Consider the following 19,688-nt stretch of genomic DNA (forward strand, 5'->3'; position numbering starts at 1 on the left):
GGAAGGATGAGCAAAATTCTAATCTGCCCTGTCTCTCTATCCCTGCCTAATGCCTCCCCTCAACTTGGAAACTTTAGCTTACTTCTGTTTTTGTACTGTGGCTGGCACATATTGAGAGCTAATAAATTCTTACTATTATCAGTTGAGTGCTTCTGGAATACCTTGGCCTCTTGGTTTATTATTTTCAATTACCAGGAACTCCATTTTTACTTTACAGGCTATATAGAGATGGCCTCACCTTTTTATTTCACCATCACCAGTAATTTCCACCTTCATGATCCTTTTGAATTTCTCAGATCATAATCTTTTATCCTTCAATCTCTACTTCTACCTCACCTTTTAAACTCATTTTTTTGTCTTGATCCTGATATCTCAAGTCATATTATTTTCCTTGCTTTTCTTGTCCATCACCTCAGCTAGGCTTCACTTTCCTCCTTTATGAATCTTAAACCTATAATCGATCAGTTCTGCTTTATTCTGTCTCTTGTCCTATTGCCCTGTTCCCTTCATGCCTAACCAAACTTTAGTTTTAGTCTTGCCATCTACCTACTTTTGTGCTACTGAACAACACTGGGAAAAGTCATACATTTTTGTTATATGTCAAATGGATTTTTAGTGCTGCAAAATAATCCTTTTGCTTTTTGTTGTAATACTCCTCACAATAACTTTTCCAAACCTTTTCTTCTCAAGCCCCTGGGTTAGAGGCTGCTAGATGGTGTGATAGAGATTTGAGCCTGGATTCTGGAAGATCTGAGTTGAAATTCAGCCCCAGACTGTGTGACCCTTAGCAAATCATTTAACCTCTATTTGCCTTAGTATCTTCAACTGTAAAATGGGGGTAATAACAGCAACCCTCTCAAATAATATTTATAAAGTGCTTACCATAGTGCCTGGAATATTATATTGGAATATAATAGAAATGCTTATTCCCTTCTCTTCTGTTCCCCTTTTATCATTCTGTTCCCCTCAGCAGAGCTCCTTTTACATAGATCTCTTGACAAAGTTAAGGTCCACTTCTTATTTACAGAATAAGCAAAGGCTCTCCTTTCCCCAATTCTATACTTCAAGTCCACTCAATATTTTTCCCATTTTCTCCTTTGCTCTGGTGTCTGATAAAAATGTGTTAACATATCTATACTTGTGCCTTCATTCCCATCTTTTCCCTTACATCTTTTTTTTTCCTCTAAAATTTTGTATTTCTCCTAACTCCTACTAACTCCTTCTTTGTATCTGTAAACATATGCAAGTCTCCTAAAACCTACTTAGTCCCTTTATTTCCTCAGTTTTCTCTCATCCCTTTCACCACCAATCTAGGAAAAGTTGTTTATATACCTTGCTTTTACTTCATTTCCTCCAAGTTACTCCTTAATTCCTTGCATTCTGGCTTCTTCCCATGAGTCAACAGTGCTCTCCAATGTTACTAGGGGTCTCTTAATTGCCAAGTTCAGTGAATTTTTCTCCTTGACTTCAATATTTAACCCTATTAACAGTCCCTTATGCATAATCTGTCCTCTAGATTTTCCTGGTATCTTTTTTTTCTCTGCTTCTCTTTTTATCTATTTGATCCTTTTCAGTCTTCTTTGCAGGAGCTTATACATATCCCACTTCTATGCATGAGCATACCCCAGGTCCACTACCCTCTTCTCTTTCTCCTCTTGTTCAGTAAACGTTTATTTAGCTCCCACTAAGTGCCAGGCACTGTGCTGGGGCTACATCTTTCTTGTTTCCTGCCCTATCTCACCTCATCAACTTTCCTTGGTTTATCTCATATCTTTTTATAAAGAACTAAGTTAGTTCATTGCTTGAAGTTGAGTGCAGTTTTGTTTGAACTTCGAATTAATTCATTGTTATATTCAAATCCCTGGTTCTTTCCCCCAAACATTCATAAATTAAATAAATATTAGTAGAGTATCTGCAATATTCAAGTCATCATGCTAGTTACTGTGGTAAGAAAGAAGATAGTGTATCTTCTCTTGTAGAATTTTATAACTCAGGCAAAATACTTATTTTTCATCTTTGAATAACATGAATGTGGTGAGAAACAGATTGAGTTTGTTTCTCTGCGTCTATGTCAACATATAGTAATGGTGATAGCCTGTGTGTTTATCTTAGTATAAAGGTGAAGTGCACTGGTCTTGGAAGTATCTGTGTTCTTTAGTTTTTTTCATCTGTCCAGATAATATTTATTATACCATGCTTAACATGATTGGTCTGAGGAAACTATAGAGAACTCTACAATTCTATAAACTACAATGAACTGTGTAATTGTATTATTTTGAATACTTGATTCAGTGTTGCTCCCTATTCAGTTTATAGGTAATTTGTATATTGAAAATTTCCCAATAATCTCTGTAGGATCTAGAAATCTGATGGTTTGACTGAGGTTTCTGGATTGTCAGAGTTAACTGTGTTGTATTTTTGCCCACAGCCTCCCTCAGGAATGTGTGCCAGTATCCAGCCTGACTCTGAAGGGAACTGGCTCCTTGCTGGGGATGCAGATGTCAAGTCTACTGTGTTGGTCCCAGATGGAGAGCTATCATCCCTGAATAAGATGACTATTTCTCTGAGCTCCCAAACCTTGGATGTTCATAAACCAGACAGGGTGCTGAGAATAAATTTCCCCAGGGAAGAGGTTAACATTCTAGAAAGAGAAAGGTTTAATCCAGAGTCTTCTCGTCAGAACTTCAGATGTTTTCCTTACCCAGAAAAAGGTGGGCCCCGCGAGGCTGTAAACCAGCTCTGGGCACTCTGCCTTCAGTGGCTGAGGCCAGAGATTCACACAAAAGAAGAGATCCTGGAGCTGCTGGTGCTGGAGCAATTCCTGACTATCCTGCCCAGTGAGATAAGGATTTGGGTGAAGTCACAGCATCCACAAAACATTGAGGAGGTGATCACTTTGGTGGAGGATGTGACCCAAATGTTTGAGGAGGAAGGTGAGTTAATGAAGGATACTGTAAAAGCAAAATCTCTTCAGGGTGTGAGAAATAAGAACAGATAACCCAGGAAGAGCCCTAGGGAAAGAAGTGAAAGAACATAGTAGGGAGAAAAGAGACTTTTACATTGTGGGGAATGAGGAAATAGGTACTATTCAGCTTCAGTTCTGATTTTCTGTCTTATGGCAACCAGCCTAATTGCTTCTTTCTAATTTGATTGTACAAGAGAAATTCTTGAACTGTTCATTTCGTGTAATGATAAGGAGAAATAAAAGTAGTAAGCCTTCTTCTGAACTTACAGAGATTTCCTCTTGAGTTTGATAGTATCCTCATTTATCAGCCAGTCTGAATATTGGGCTTAACAGTAACAATTTTTATTTTAATAACATTATCTATTAAGAGCTCAATGAGATAAGAGAGACTGATATATTTATCTCAATTTTGGAGATGAGAAAACAGTGGCATAATGTAAAAGGGCAGATGACTTGCTTTCAGAATTACTCAAATAGATTAAGCTCTTGGATCCCAAGTCTTTTAACTCTCAGCCTATGCTTGTTTATGTAGGTCCTATTTCTTCCCTAATAGAAGATAAAAGTTTTCTATGGAGCCATTTTCTAGGAAAAACATGGCAAAATTGATTTCATCTCACATTCTATAAGAAAGGGAAAAACATATTTCCTTGTGAAATGGGGAGGTAAATCACAGATACATTCCCTATGATATTGGAAGCAATTTTTAAATTGGTGCATTCAAACCAGAATTCTGTTATTGGAAACTTGTTATCACCGAACAGACATTGTCATAACCTGGGAGCCAAAGGGCCGCACTGTATAGAGAGCCAGCTCTATATGGTAAGGGTTCTGAGTGGCGTTTTACGGCGTCGGATTGTTAAGACAAGAAAAAGAAACTGAGAACAGCCGAACTAGTGGTTAGCCCATGCTGATCCAACGCTATGGGATTTTGGACTTTATTTTATACTGGTTTCAAACAAAGAACACAAAGAAAGAGTCACAGCTGTGAAGGGGTTACAAATCATACACAATCCATTAAAGTCTAAAAAGTAGAGATATAGTTACAAGGACAAGGGCCAAATTCCAACCACCAATTAGTAGGAGTTAATTCTGGGAGCAGAAATAAATTTCATGGAGATGTTTACTAATTGCGTTCTGCCTTGATTTACAGATCTGCACCTGGTCAGATAGTCTGGACTAAATTGTCTGGCTCCAGTCTTATCTAAGTAATATATTTTTTAGGGTTCAGGCTTCTTAATTATCAAGGAGAGAAATTGTCAAGGAGAGGAATTGTTAACTCAGTAGCTGCTGGTCTGCTTAAGGACTCAAAGCTTTCCAATAAGAATATTGAGAAAATGTGGGGATCTAAAAATGAGTCAAAAGAGGAGCCTCAGATTTTTACCTTAGATGGCCCATTCTATCTGCATCTGACATGCAGTGCAGAAAAATCATACACACAGTTTTACTTGCCAATGATTTTGTAATGGGATCCAGATAAAATATCTATTACAGACTCTGTTTCTCTAAATGACTCCTAATAGCCTCTTGGAGGGGTCAAGTTGTTTTTGGATTAACCTACCTGCTGGTACCAGAGCTTTTTAGGGCTCAGGTGACCAGGACCAAACACAAAGACTGCCTCAGCCTGGATTGGTCACGTAGGGAATCTGGATAACAGGCCCTAAATTTGACCCTGTTTCTCCAATGGCTCTCTACATCCAGTGGTTCTCAACAGCACTGCACCTCTCTCTGTATTTGTTAGGATGCAGGGGCTGATCATATTTCCATTCTTTGTCCTCCCTAGCTTTGCATCCTCAGGATTCTGTCCAAGAGAGGAACACGGAGAAAGAAGAAAAGCCTGCTGGGTTTCCACCAGCCAAATTTCAGGTGAGTGGAATGTGTTCTTCCTTTCTAAAAATGTTATCTTGGTTTTCATTTTCATTCTTTTTATTAGAGCATCTATGTCTGAGCCCTGACCAGAGTTCTAAATCTATTTTATTTTCTCCCAAGAGACTGGGCCTAATCTCATTCATGGATTTAGTAGGGAATACATTCCACGTCCTGATGCCTTCTCTACTTACCTTGAACTCATTCATTTATGTTTTTAAACTCAATACTATGCTAGTCTTTCTGAGGGATCCCAAAGAAATATGAACTACAGTCTTTGACTTCACTAAGACTTTATGCCCTTATAAGAATAACAAGGCCTACATTTGAGAAAGAAAAAATGGAAGTCTTTGCCAAATATGTGCCAAAATGGGTACTGTGGACCACAAGACTTGTAAATAATTGTTAAAGGAAGAAGTGTAGCTTACTAAAGTGTAGAAGTAAGAAATAGGATTAAAAGCATTTACTGGGACTGGTTAGTTCTGTTATGTGGGTAAAAAAGACTAGAGTGAAAATTATCTTAATTCTCAGTCCTATGCTATAGAATTCTTAGAATTATAATTTCTCATTACTGGTGGCATTCTAATCATGAAAAGTGGTTTGCTCAGTAACTTGTTAATTGTTATAAGTTTAGATTTTTAAACATATTTTTTGAATTAAACAATTGAAGAAATTGTGTTTTAGTCTCTGGGACCACTTTCTCCCTTAAAATCCTTGTGTCATACATGTTTGTATGTACATATGTGGACTATGGGGATTTTCTTTTCCTCCAAAGCATTCACTAGATCATCATAAAGGCAGGAAGTAGAATTTCAGACTAATTAAATACTTTCTGCTAACATTTTTGGATTGAAGGGTGTCAGCTTGTAGTCCAACTATATCATTTTACAAATGAAGAAAATGAGGCTGAGAAATTATTTATTGTGATTTGTTGGCAAGAATAACTATTATTTATGAATCTACTGAACATGAGTGCACATTGCTGAGGTTTTAAGTGGATGGCCAAAAGCCATCTTCAAAATGCATATAGTTTTAGTTAGAAACCCAGATGGTTACAGAAGTGATTTTTCTAAAACACAGATTTAACTGGGTCACCTCACTATTTAGTGAACTTTAGTGGCTACCTATTACCTTCAGAATCAAATATAAAATCCTTTGTTTAGCATTTAAAGCTCTTTACAATCTGGTTCCTTCTTACCTTTCCTATGTAACTCCTATCCAGTCATTCTTTGATTTATCCACATTGACCTACTTTCTATTTTTACACACAGACACACAGACACAGACACAGACACACACAGACACACAGACACACAGACACACACACACACACACACACACACACACACACACACACACACACACCTACTCCTCACCCCCCACCCCCTTCTATCTCCTGACTTTGTACTTTTATGCTACTTGTCTTCCATACCTGCAATGTTCTTGTTTCCCTAGCTTCCCTCATGACTCAGTTCAAATCCCACTTTGGGACTTTTCCTGTTCCCTCCCAACACCAGTGTCTTCCTTCTGAGGTTACCTTCCATTTATACTGTGTGTATCTTTTATGTACCTGGTTATCTGTATATTGTCTCTCATAGAATGTGAGCTCCTTGGGAGCAGGAATTATGTTTTTGTCGGTCTTTGTATCCCTTTTTTAGCACAGTGCCTAGCACATAGTGCTTAATAAATTCTTGTTGACTAGACTGATTGACTGACTTGTTTTATTATATCTGATGTTAAGAAATAACAGTGAACTTCAATTTTTAATGATGATATGGGAAATCAAATTCATAAATAATCACTAAATCTTATTTTTGCCATTGAACTTCTGTTACCAACCCTTTTATTAGAATTGTTAGTAAATAGGGAAATGCTCAAAAATGAGAGAGGAGGTGGTCATTTCCAACTCTGTCATCTACAAATTGAATAATATGTCTTTAAAATAGTCTAGGATTAATTATTAATAAAACAATCAGATTGAACAGAGACAAATTTTAGCAAAACTTTTGATTTGAGTATCACATTGTTCTTGAGGGGAAGATGAAGAGATGAATTTAGGGGCAGCTGGGTGTCTCAGTGGATTGAGAGTCAGGTCCAGAAATGAGAGGTCCCGGGTTCAAATCTGGCCTCATACATTTCCTAGTTGTGTGATCCTGGGCAAGTCACTTCACCCCCATTGCCTAGCCCTTACCTCTCTTCTGCCTTGGAACCTTGGAATTTAGTATTGATTCCAAGATGGAAGACAAGGGTTTTAAAAAAAAAAGAAATGAATATGATGTTAATACAATCAGTTGGATTCAGAACTAGTTTTGGTTAACCAGTGGTGTTAATAATTCATTGTCAAATTGGCAGGAGTGGAGCAACCCATTATTTCTATGATGGACTCCATGAATGATGTACATTTTTACCAATTACTTAGATAATGGCATAGATGGTATACTCATTAAACTTGCACATGATACTAAATTGAGAAGGCTAACACTGGATTCAGCTGGATTTTCAGGTGAGAGCATTGGGCTGAATCTAAGAAATGAAATTGATACGAACAAATGTAAAGTCTTATTTTTAGTTATAAACAAATCAGCTTCACCACAAGTATAATATGGGAGAAGGCATGGTTAGACAGTAGTTCAAAGAATATTTGGTTTTAGTAGGCTGTAAGTTTAATGTGATTCAGAGATGATGTAGCAGCCAAAAACAACTAATATGTCTTCTTTGAGGGAACTAACTTTTCAAGAAAGGGAAATAAAGATCTTTGGTAATAGAGATCTCTCAATTGACATGAGATGCTAAACTCAGACCCTGGAGACATAACACCTCTAAATTTTGACTTGATCATGACAATGTGAAGGTTTCACAATTTCAACTGAATAGAGCTGGAATAAATATGAGGTGCTGTGTTCCATGACTTCAACATGTAGCTTATTCTTGTCTTTCTTTGAACAAACCACCAGTAGTCCATTTTAAAAGTTTTATTTCCATCTAAAAAGTATAACTTTATTAAATTTTATTTCTTTGTTTGCACAGAAACTTTATTAAAAAATAAAACAACAACAAATCACTTAACTATGTATGACATAACCAGATCATCATGAAAATATCCTTTTTAGTAGAAACTCTTTATTTTTAACTCATGGTATGGTCAGAAATTAATATAACTGCAACTGCTTGAAGGTTATTTTGAGTTCTTGTGATCATGGTGGCTTTTTTGAAGGCAGTAAGGAAGTTTATGTTTTCATCCTGGTCCCAAATACCACTATAATTTCAAAAAGGGAATGATATTGGTGATCTTAATGATAGTCCAGTTGCCCCTTGCCTTTGTCAGACCTCATCTGTCATAAGTGCATAGCTTATGAAAGAAATGGATATAGCTGTGTGTCTCTGGGCATGTCACTTACTCAAATTACCTAACCCTTACCACTCTTTGGCCTTGGAAACTAATCAGTTCTAAGATAGAAGGTAAAGGTTTAAAAAAAAATAAAAAAGAAGGAATTGGATAAGCTGGAGAGTGTCTAGAGCAGTGATTCCCAAAGTGGGTGCTACCACCCCCTGGTGGGTGCTGCAGCGATCCAGAGGAGCAGTGATGGCCACAGGTGCATTTATCTTTCCTATTAATTGCTATTAAAATTAAAAAAAAATTAATTTCCAGGGGGCTAAGTAATATTTTTTCTGGAAAGGGGGCCAAAAAAGTTTGGGAACCACTGGTCTAGAGGAATGCATCCAGGATGATGAAAGTCTTAATTCTTTGTCATTTGAGAATTAATTGGCAGAACTGGAAATTTTTATCCTGGTGTGAAGAAAACATCTGGGGCATGTAATAGCTTCTTCAAGTCTTTGAAAGGCTAATAATGGGGAGGAATTAAATTTGCTCTGTTCATCTTCAGAGAGCAGAACCAGAAACAACAGAGACAAGTTGAAAGGAGGCAAATATAGCCTTAACAGGATAACTTTCTAACAATTAGAGCAAATCAAAAATGGAATGTGTTACTTTGTGAGGTGATGGGTTTCCCCTTCCTATAGAACTTCTAGCAGATACCACATGACTACTTCTCAGGTATGTTGGAGTGGGATTCCATCACATAGATGGGAATAGATGGTTGTTGATGTTTTTTCCAAATTTCAGATTCTGTGATGCGAATGATAGTTGCATAAGATGGGTAGGCCTGGTTAGGTTGGGAATCCTCAAAGCTGGAGCTATTAATTGTTGGAGTCACAGAGCTTTTGAGCAAAATGTGTTGCTGTAAGTATCCTGTCTCATACACACACTCATACACACACATGTGACCTCTGTCATTGTGACAGCTTACATATTTCTGTTAATTTCAGTTTGCTATATGAAGAACGTTGATCTGAATTTGAGTTCTGGCTGTGATACTTCCTATCTGTCTGACCCTAGATAAATAATGTAGTCCCTCTTGGTCTTAGTCTGCTCATCTAAAATAATTCATGCACATGTTTTCTTCAATTTAAATGACCATTTTCAGAAAAGTTTTTGTAAACCATTACAATCTATATATAATTAGTTATTATTAATAATTTTAGAGTAGCATTCTTTGACTTTGTCCCCAATTTGAGGTTGCTTTACTACTTTTCAGCCCATATCTTTCTCTACTAATTTTTTAGGTCTATTTCCTTTATTTACTTCTTTTTCAATTGCACATAGGAACTGTTTTTGGCAATTGTTTTCTGGCATTTTGCCATCCAGATTTTCCTTTCTGCCCCCTTCCTCAGATGGCAGATAATATGATATAGGTTATACCAGTGCTGTCATGCAATACATATTTTCATATTTCTCATGTCGTGAAAGAAGATATATCACACATACAAGATAAAATTCATGAAAGAAATAAAGTGGAAAATGGTATGCTTCCATCTACATTCAAACTCTGACAGTTCCTTCTATGACTATGGATAGTATTTTTGATTATGAGTGTCTTGGGGTTGTCTACTGATAATAGTATAGTTTTTCACAGTTGAATAATTGTAATATTTCTGTTACTGTATTCAATGTTCTTCTGGTTCTGATCACTTCACTCTGCATCAGTTTATGTAAGTTTCTCCAGGTTTTTCTGAAATCACCGTGTTCATCATTTCTTATGGCACCATAGTACAATCACATACCACAACTTGTTCAGCCATTCCCCAAATAATGGACATCCTCTCAGTTTATAATTCTTTGTCAATTGTCCTGGATCCTTGTATTTCTGATAATAGTTAAGTCATTCACAGGTGATCATTGTACGTTATTGCTGTAACTGTATGCAATATTTTCCTGTTTCTGCTCCCTTCACTTTGCATCACTTCTTGTAAGTCCAGTTTTTGTGTGTGATCATCTTGTTTGTTATTTCTTATGGCACAATAGAAATCCATTACAATCACATATTACAACTCAGTCAGCCCATCTAGTCAAACACTTTCATTTTAGTGATCTATTGTTGAGGAAATGGGGTTTAGAGAAGTGAAGTAAGTAATGCCAGTTTACTCAGGTGATTAGTTGCAGAACTGAAACCTTAAATCCAAGTCAGCTGTTTACCAATCTGATGTTCTTTCCATTGTACTCTTCTGTGCAGGCCATAAATCCCACTACAAACTTTTTTTCTTTGTCAACAAGGATTTGTTCATTTTTTTAGCTAGAGTGGAGTGAACTGGTAAAAATCAAGGCCAAACCAGAAGCCAAAAAACAAGAAGATACTACTTGGAGATACAGCAGCTCTCAACCAACTTATTGAAGACACTTTGAAAAAATGAATAATAAAGTGAAGACAATGACTCTTGTTTCACATTTCTTGGAGAAGTTTAACTGATGTAATAATTTCCATAATGAGGAAGTCAAAAGGTTCCATAAAGTCTTCTAGCCAGGAAGCATTTGATCTCCTTGGCACACATATAGATATGGTTGTCAAGGACACTATTGTGTCTGGGAGGAGTAGGAGAAATTGTGGCTTTTCCCCAATAAAAATATTGGTGAATGTGGTATGGCTTTAGGAGAACCAGACTTCCATTAAGGTGATCAGTACCTGGCACATTTGTTTACATTTCACTTGTGTTTGACTTCATGTCAGGCAAAGGTTAAATGACTTCCACAGGGTCACATGGCTAGTAAGTATCTGAGGCCACATTTGAACTCTGGGAGATGAATCTTCCTGACTATCCACTGTGCTGCTTCAGGCCCTTAATAAATGCTTATGTATTGATTTATTAAGGAAGAGGCTAATTTTTATTTTTCTATACTTGGCATTTTCTGATTTTATCCCTAGATTTCAGAGTATCTTTAATTTTATAACATTTCCTTTTTGCAATAGTGAAAGCATAACAGATATCCCAAGTTTTGTTATTTCCACGAAATCTTAAGATTTGGAAGTCCTTCAACATGTTGGGTAGATTCTTTTTGGAGAATTTATGGAAATATTTGGACAAAAATGACATTCCATGTCTGGTTGCAGTATGTTCTCATGCAAGGATTGTATGTTTTGGTGATATCTTGGCTCTGTGAAGATTTTCGAAGTAGTACATTTTGAAATATTATAAACTAAGGCAAAAATAAAGAGAAATAGTATGAAATATGAAGTCCTAATAAGGAAATCAAATAATATAAACAGTGAAACATGACTTAATTTGTCTAGTAAGATGGACTTCTTTTTTAAACCCTTACCTTCTGTCTTATACTGTGTATTGATTCCAAGACATATTGGTTCCAAGAGCTGTAAGGGCTAGGCAATGGGATTAAGTGTCTTGCCCAGGGTCTCACAGCTAGGAAGTGTCTGAGGCTAGATTTGAACCTAGGACCTCCTGTCTCTAAGCCTGGCTCTCAATCCACTGAGCCACCCAGCTGCCCCCGGACTTTGTGTTTTTGATGATGATGGTTGATGTCAGCTATTTGGAAAGAGATAGCCAGCATTATTTTAAAGGAAGTGGAAGTTAAGATGAGAATTGAAGATCAGTGGTCTATACCTGATAATAGGCAACAAAGAACAGATTTATTTTTCCATTATTTTTTGTGGAGTGGGAAAAATTGAAATTTGTCCAGATGGTACTAGTGAATATGGTATTGTTTGCAGAAAACCAAGCTTCCATTGAGATGATACAGAAAGAGAGTAAGAAAAAGTTCATGTTTGACTATAATTCCTGTTAGTGGATGTGGCACAGAGTTCAGAGGAAGGGAAGATATAGGAGAGTATATATCCATCATTTGTATTAGGTGAGTTGGCTAGAGCAAGGATTTGAGTAGAAGTAACTGGGGAATATATTTGGACTGGAGATTCACCAGATTTTGAGAAGGAACGTACAGAAAGAAAAGAATGAGCAGAAAGTAATTCTTAGCTTTAGTCTTAGAGGAGCCATGCTTTTTTATCTGATCCTTAGATTTGGGGGAGTGGGATGAGAATCGTTATTATTTTTTATCATAATAATATTTTCCCTAATTAAATGTAAAAAAAATTAACATTCATTTAAAAGAAATTTTGAGTTCCAAATTCTCTGTCTCCTTCCCACTCTCCTGTCCATCTCACTCTTTCCTCCCTGAGATGGCAAGCAATTTGATATAGATTTTACACGTGCAGTCATGTAAAACATTTTTTCATATTAGTCATTTTGTGGAAGAGATCTCAAACAAAAAAAAAAGGGAAAAGAAGGAGAAAGAAAGTGAAATATAGTATGTTTTGGCCTATATTCAGACTCATGACAAAAAATGCCATCTGCCTTCATTTTTTGTCATGAGTCTCTAGGATTGTCTTGGATCACTGTGTTGCTGAGAATAACTAGGTCATTCACAGTTGTTCATCAAAAAATGTTGTTACTGTGTACAATGCTTTTCTTGTTCAGCTCCCCTCACTTTGCATTAATCAGTCCATGTAAATCCATGTTTTTCTGAAATCATCCTGCTCATCATTTCTTATAGCACAATAGTATTCCATTACAATCATATACCACAACTTGCTCAGCCATTCTCTAATTGATGGATAAACCCTCAATTCCCAATTTCTTGCTACTACAAAAAGAGCTGCAATAAATATTCTTGTACAAATAGATCCTTTTCCATTTTTTAAAACTCTCTTTAGGATACAGACCTAGTACTGGTATCACTGGATTGAAAGGTATGCATAATTTTAGAGCCCTTTGGGCATAGTTCCAAATACTCTCCAGAATGGTAGGATCAGACCACAACTCTACCAACTGTGCATTAGTGTCCCAGTTTTTCCATATCGCCTCCAACATTTATCATTTTCCTTTTCTGTCATATTGGCCAGTCTGATAAATATGAAGTGGTGCCCCAGAGTTATTTTGATTTGTAATTTCTCCACTCAGTAGTGATTTAGAACATTTTTTCATTTGACTATAATTGACTGATTTCTTTATCTTGAAACTTCCTGTTCATGTCCTTTGACTACTTATCAGAGATACTGGCTGTAAAAAAATTTTCCTCCAGCTGTCTGCTTTCCTTCTAATCTTGATTCCACTGGTTTGGTTTTTACAAAACCTTTTTAATTTGGTATAATCAAAATTATTCATTTTATATCTTTTAATGCTTTTAATGTCTTTTTTTGGTCCTAAATTTTTCCTTTCTCTCATAGATCTGACAGTAAACTTGTCCATCATTTTCTAATTTGCTTATGGTATCACCCTTTATATCTAAATCATGGACCCATATTGACCTTATCTTGAGATATGAAGTGAGATATTGGTCTGTCCCTAGTTTCTGCCATACCTTTTTCCAATTTTTCCAACATTTTTTTTGTCAAATAGTGAATTCTTGTCCCCAAAGAATGGCTTTTTTGCTTTATCAAACACTAAATTACCGTGGTCATTTATTACTAGTTATTGGTCCACCACTCTGTTTCTTGGCCAGTACCAGATTTGTTTTGATGATTACCAATTTATAATGCAGTTTGAGATCTGGCACTAGTAGGCCACCTTCCTTCACATTTTAAAAATCGATTCCCTCGATATTCTCGATCTTTTGTTCTTCCAGATGAATTTTATTATTCTTTTTTCTAGCTCTTTAAAATCATTTTTGGGTAGTTTGATTGGTATTGCACTGAACAAGTAGACTAAAATTTAGGTAAAATTGTCACTTTTATTATGTTTGCTTGGTCTACTCATTAGCAAATTATACTTTTCCAGTTTGTTTAGATCTGACTTTTTTTGTGTGAAAACTATTTTGTGATTGAGCTGATACAGTTCCTGATTTTGTCTTGGCAGGTAGACTTCCAATTATTTTATATCATCTACCATCAACTTAAATGGAATTTCTTTTTCTATCTGTTGTTGCTGGGCTTTGTTGGTAACATAGAAATGCTGATGTTGTATACGGTTTTATTTCATATCCTGCAAATTGTTTTTATTTTATTATGTTATTATTATTTGCTATTATGTATTAATACTGACAGAAATGGAAAAATTTGAAAAGGGCATCTTTTTGACAGAAGAGGAATTATGGGAGAGAAGTTTTTTTAATGACCATGTAATATATTTTGTAATTAGATAACATTGGAGATATGAATGATTCTATTGAATAACAAATAATCTTTGATTAGTATTAGAGGATTGTTGCTATGTTGTGTTTAATTGGAAATTAATATTTGGAGTGAGGTTGATGTTAGTGTTAACTATCCATCTTAGAGTGAGTTTAATTCATTCTCTGGGTTTTAGGTTTTTAGGAAAAGTGCATGTCTCATTTAAAATTCACCCTCTCTCCTTAGAAGACAAGTAATAAGGGTGGACTTGAGCAAATTAACAGGATGCTGTATGCCCCAAGGGGATCCTTGAATAGCAACAAGAACTGTGAGACTAATTATTAGAGGTAAGTTTCTGATGTCTAACTGGATTCAATGCTTCTCAACAAAATTTTAAGTTCCATAAAAGTAGGAGCCACATATTTTTCTGTTGTGTCTCCCAGCCCCCAATTCTGATGTGATGCATATGATAGCTACATATGGTAGATTACGAATAATTTAGGATTACTCTGCTGTTTGATCAATGTCTTATACTTTATTCATTTCTTCAGTGCTGCCAGCCTTACCCCTCTCAGTAATGTAGGGAACTAATTAGTTCTAGACATGCAGAAATATTTTGTGTTTCAGGAATCGGTGACATTCAAGGATGTGGTTCCAGACTTCACTTGGGAAGAACTGGTGCAACTGGACCCTGTTGAGCAGGACCTATACAGAGATGTGTTGCTAGAGAACTATAGGAACTTGGTTTTTCTTGGTAAATTTTCCCTTTATGACTCAGAATCACTTATTTTTAAAGACCATGGACTTATAAAAGTATTAAACTGAGTTTATCTTTTGGTGTAGAAGCCAGAGACTCTTGATCCTTTTGTATTATAAAACTGGGAGTGGGACAATTTCTTTCCCCCATTACTTATCATGGTTACTGCCCTTTTCCTTCCTTTGCCCTTTTGCGTCTAGATTTTCTGTCAAGAACTCAATGCATAAGTGGGAGATTTGTGTTATCCTCAGTTCTGTGGCCTTCTCCTATATTTTTTTGGGATATAACACTGAGTACTCTTGAAGTCCATTAAATTGCCCTTTGTTTCTAATTAGGAAATACTCTCCTTTCTAAATATATAGCCTTGGATTATATTTTGGAATGATTTTCCACCACACAAATATCCATTTCACTTTTCTTTTCTATAAACAGGGCTTTTAGCTTCCAAACCAGATGTAATCATCAAGTTGGAATGTGGGGAAGTGCCATGGATACTAGAGAATGAAGTCCCAAAAGGTATTTGTCTATTTCAGTAAATAAAAAAACTAGCAGACAGGGATTTATTGTAAGCAATAGCTCATTTTGTCAGTAAGCGAGAAAACACCTTGGAGATGTTGATCCAAGAAACTCTTCATATCTTTAGGACTGATTGGGCTGAGAGAATCTTTGATTCCTCATCTAGAAAATGGTGATTATAATAATACTTATTATATTAATATATTATGTGAATGTATACTATAGTATGCTGTGTTATATTATAAGCCCTACTTAACAGGGTTGTTGTGAGAAGAGAGCATTGTTAAACCTTAAGGCATCTATAGAAATATGAACTGTTTAATCATAGACATTTTTTTTCTCATTTTGTTATCCCATTTCCACTGAAAGAGTTTCCTTTTTTCTAGCACAGGGGACATTTATATTTTTAAACTTTTTTCAGATACAGACATCAATCCTGAAGCCAATGCATCATTTGCAAAGTGGGAAACACCTACGGAAGAATCACTTCAGGGAGCAATAATGGAAAGACCCAGAAAGCATAGTTCCTGGAACTTCAGACTGAGAGAATCCTTTCACTGTTATGACAGATTAGAGAGGCAGCAAGGCCATCATGAGAATTTGAAGCAAGAAACTGGGATACATGAAGAAATTTCTAGTAATGGGACAGGTTTTGAGAGTAATGAATTTGAGAGAAGTTTCAGTCTGAGTCCAGGCCCAGATTTAGAACAGAGGGTTCCTACAATAAAAAACAGCTATAAATGTGATTCCTATGGAAACAACTTCAAAGATAATTTAGAACTAATTAAATATCCAAGAACCTGCACAGGAAAGAAACCTTTTATACATAATGAATTGGGGAAAACGTTTAACCACACTTCACAATTTAATCTTCATCATGACCATCATTCTGGAGAGAAACCCTATACATGTAGTGAATATAGGAAAACTTTTACCAAGTCGGTAAATATTGCTGAACATCAGAGCATCCATCCTGAAGAGAGATCGAGTCATTATAAATGTAATGAGTGTAGTAAAGTCTTTTTTAAGAGGTCAAACCTTATTCAACATCAGCAAAATCATTTTGGAGAGAAATCTTTTAAGTGTAAGGAATGTGGGAAAGTCTTCAGGCAAATATCACAACTTAATGTTCATTATGCCAGTCACTCTGGAAAGGGGCCTTTTACTTGTAATGAATGTGGGAAAGCCTTCACCAAATGGGCAAATCTTACTGAGCATGAGAGAATTCATTCTGGAGAGAAACCTTATAAATGTAATGAATGTGGGAAAGGCTTTACCAAACGGTCAAACCTTACCCAGCATCAGCATACTCACCTTGGGTTGAAACCATTTAAGTGTAATGAATGTGGAAAAAACTATAGCTACCTTTCTCAACTTAATCTTCATCAAAGAATTCATTCTGGAGAGAAACCTTATAAATGTAATGAATGTGAAAAGGCCTTTACCAAGCGGGCAAACTTAAATCAACATCAAAAAATTCACTCTGGAGAGAAACCATACAAATGTAGTGAGTGTCACAAAGCCTTTGCCAAGCAGGCAAATCTTACTCGACATCTTAGAATTCATTCTGGAGAGAAACCCTATAAATGTAATGACTGTGGCAAAGCCTTCACCCAGAGGGCACATGTTACTCAACATCAGAGAATTCATACTGGAAAGAAACTTTATTGAAAGCATCAATAGTCAGAAAACTTTCAATTTGAAAGCACATATTAATCAGCATAAATGAAAGTGTAATGAAGAGAAACCTTGTGAATTCAATGATGTGATATTTATTAATATTTCTTGTCCTTTTTAGGATCACAGAATAACAGACTCTAAAATTTATACTCTGTTCTTAGTTCTGTTGTCTGGCCAAATAGAACAAGTTTCATAACAGAACAGAACTAAAGAGCAAGAAATTACTTTAAAGACTATCCAGTCCTAACTATCTAGCAGGTATCCCTTTTACAGCATCCCTAACAAGTGGGTTTCCATCTTCTTAACTCTAATGAGAGTGAACCCACTGTGTCCCAAGGTACCCTGCTCTATTTTTTGTTAGCTCTCCTTGATAAGATTTTTTTATGTCCTCCAAGTTTAAACCTGACTCTCTATATAGTATCTACCCTTTCCTCTCAATTCTGCTAAATGGGACCAAGCAGAACAAATTGAATCCCTCATCTTTATGGTAACCTATAAAATATTAGAAAAACAGTTATGGTCCTCCTGTGTTAATTTCTTATGACTATATGTGCCTAGTCCTTGTTTGGATATTTTCTAATCTCACCCTCAACTTGAAAGTTTTTCTGTACCTAAATATAAAAGGCATCTAAAATGTCATCTAAATATGACTTGAAAATGATAGAAAATAATGGAATGATTATTTGTTCTGAATGATATGCATCTCTTAATGCAGCCTAGCATGCTATCATTTAAAAAAACAAACCTATCATTTATTGTTTCCAAGGGTAGAACTTTATATTTGTTTCTATTAAGTTTCAGATTTTTAAATTCATCTCATTATTCTCGCCTATTGAGATTTTCTTAGGTTTGGTCTTTATCATCTGACGTGAATGTGTTAGCTATGCTTACTTTCATGGCATCAATCATCAGACATTTATCAGGTACCTACTATGTGCTAGACACTGTGCTAGGGAGACAGATAAAAATAAAGTAATCTCTTCTCTAAAGGAGCTAAAATTATAGCAAGAAAATAAAAAATATGTATATCTATAAACATACTGAGAAAATACAGAGGTAATTTCATTGAAGAGACACTAACATTGGGGAGGATCAGGAAAGACCTATAGGAAGTGGCACATGAGCTGAGGGCACATGTTTGAACTTTGAAGGAAACCAGGAGTTCAAAGAGGCAAAGGTGAGGCAATAAGTACAGTAGTCAATTTCGGGCATGAGGAACAGCTGGCAAAGAGAGATGGAAGATGGACTGTCATGTTTGAAAACCAGCAAAGCCAGTTTGTGTGGATGATAGGATAAAAGGTAGGTTGGAGTCAGGTTATGAAGTCTCCTGGGTGAAGCTCAACAAAGGAAAAAAAATATGAATTTTGTTCAAACATTATAGTTCCTTGATTTCCTCAAATGCATTTTCTTTCTTTTTTTTTATACCATTGCCTTTTGTCTCAGAATCATGTATTTATTTTAACACAGAAGATTGGTTAAGTGACTTGCCCAGAGTCACATAGCTAGCATGTGTCTGAGGCTAGATTTGAACCCAGGACTCCCTGTCTCTGAGCCAACTCTATCCACTGAACCACCTAATTACTCTTCCTTACCCCCACGCATTTTCAAAGGTACTCCATGTACCTTTCCCCTTTCACTTGTTTCTTTTGGATGAGAATTCCCTTTCAGAGGAATATTCTAGTCCTGACTATTATCCAACAAAATCTTTGCAATACCCTATGAATTCTAATTTGTTCCTTGTATTAGTATTCTTAAATTCACCTTTGTTAATCCATACCTCTCGTATTTGTACTTGGGACATTTGAAGCCATGAGTTTTATCTGTCCCCATTTTTATAGATTTTGTATCCTGTGAAATTCTGGATGTTTCTACTGTTAGTCTTTTGAGAAATGTTTAAAAAAGAAAAGATACCATTGAAGATGTGTTTATATGGAAAAGAAGGTAGATCTGTTTTGTAGTAAGAGTGAGGAAAATTGACAGTACAAATTTTGACCTAATATCTTAAAACTTAAAACTCTTAAAACTTTAGTAGCTTAAAATGGTGTCAAAACTTTTGGGATACTTTGTGTTAGAAGAGCCACAGCTTCTAGCTTTTTAGTAGATACTTTAGAAGATTTGTGAAAGGATAAATGAATTATATCAAATAAGAAGTCATGGATAGGTTTTCATCTTTGGAAGGAGAGGTATCCATACTTATAAGACCATGAATCCTTCAAAATATAATTATTATATCGACTTTTAGAAAGATGATTATTTTATTTGGATTAGCTTTTTGGAAATGTTGGCTGAAGTTTAAATTCTTAGTGTAGTGGAAGGAGCAACAACCTAGGAGCCATGTGGCAGTTAATAACTAAGGGAAACATTCTGAGCTATCTGATTTATTAGCAAAACATGTATAATAAATGGGTAAGTAACTCTCAGTCAGCCCAAAGACCTTGAATGTAGCCTGAGATAG

The 19,688-nt window shown here is 35.8% G+C and overlaps 1 protein-coding gene and 1 long non-coding RNA gene across 2 annotated transcripts; both read left to right on the forward strand.

The window, feature by feature from the left end:
- Positions 1 to 2,778: 2,778 nt before the first annotated feature.
- Positions 2,779 to 10,536, forward strand: LOC123231231. Its single transcript, XR_006505103.1, has 3 exons — positions 2,779 to 2,933; positions 4,746 to 4,828; positions 10,459 to 10,536. It is a non-coding gene; the product is annotated as an uncharacterized LOC123231231 (long non-coding RNA).
- A 5,518-nt stretch (positions 10,537 to 16,054) lies between these two features.
- On the forward strand, positions 16,055 to 17,224 carry LOC123250194 (zinc finger protein OZF-like). The gene has a single exon (XM_044679217.1). It carries the CDS (start codon positions 16,055 to 16,057, stop codon positions 17,222 to 17,224), a length of 1,170 nt encoding a protein of 389 aa, XP_044535152.1.
- The last annotated feature ends 2,464 nt before the right edge of the window (positions 17,225 to 19,688 follow it).

The sequence above is a fragment of the Gracilinanus agilis genome, chromosome 1, assembly GCF_016433145.1.
Source record: "Gracilinanus agilis isolate LMUSP501 chromosome 1, AgileGrace, whole genome shotgun sequence".
Classification (NCBI taxonomy): Eukaryota; Metazoa; Chordata; class Mammalia; order Didelphimorphia; family Didelphidae; genus Gracilinanus; species Gracilinanus agilis.

What these genes read in the sequence shown, in the direction of transcription:
- LOC123250194 (XM_044679217.1), top strand. Translation starts at nt 16,055, where the DNA reads ATGGAAAGACCCAGAAAGCATAGTTCCTGGAACTTCAGACTGAGAGAA.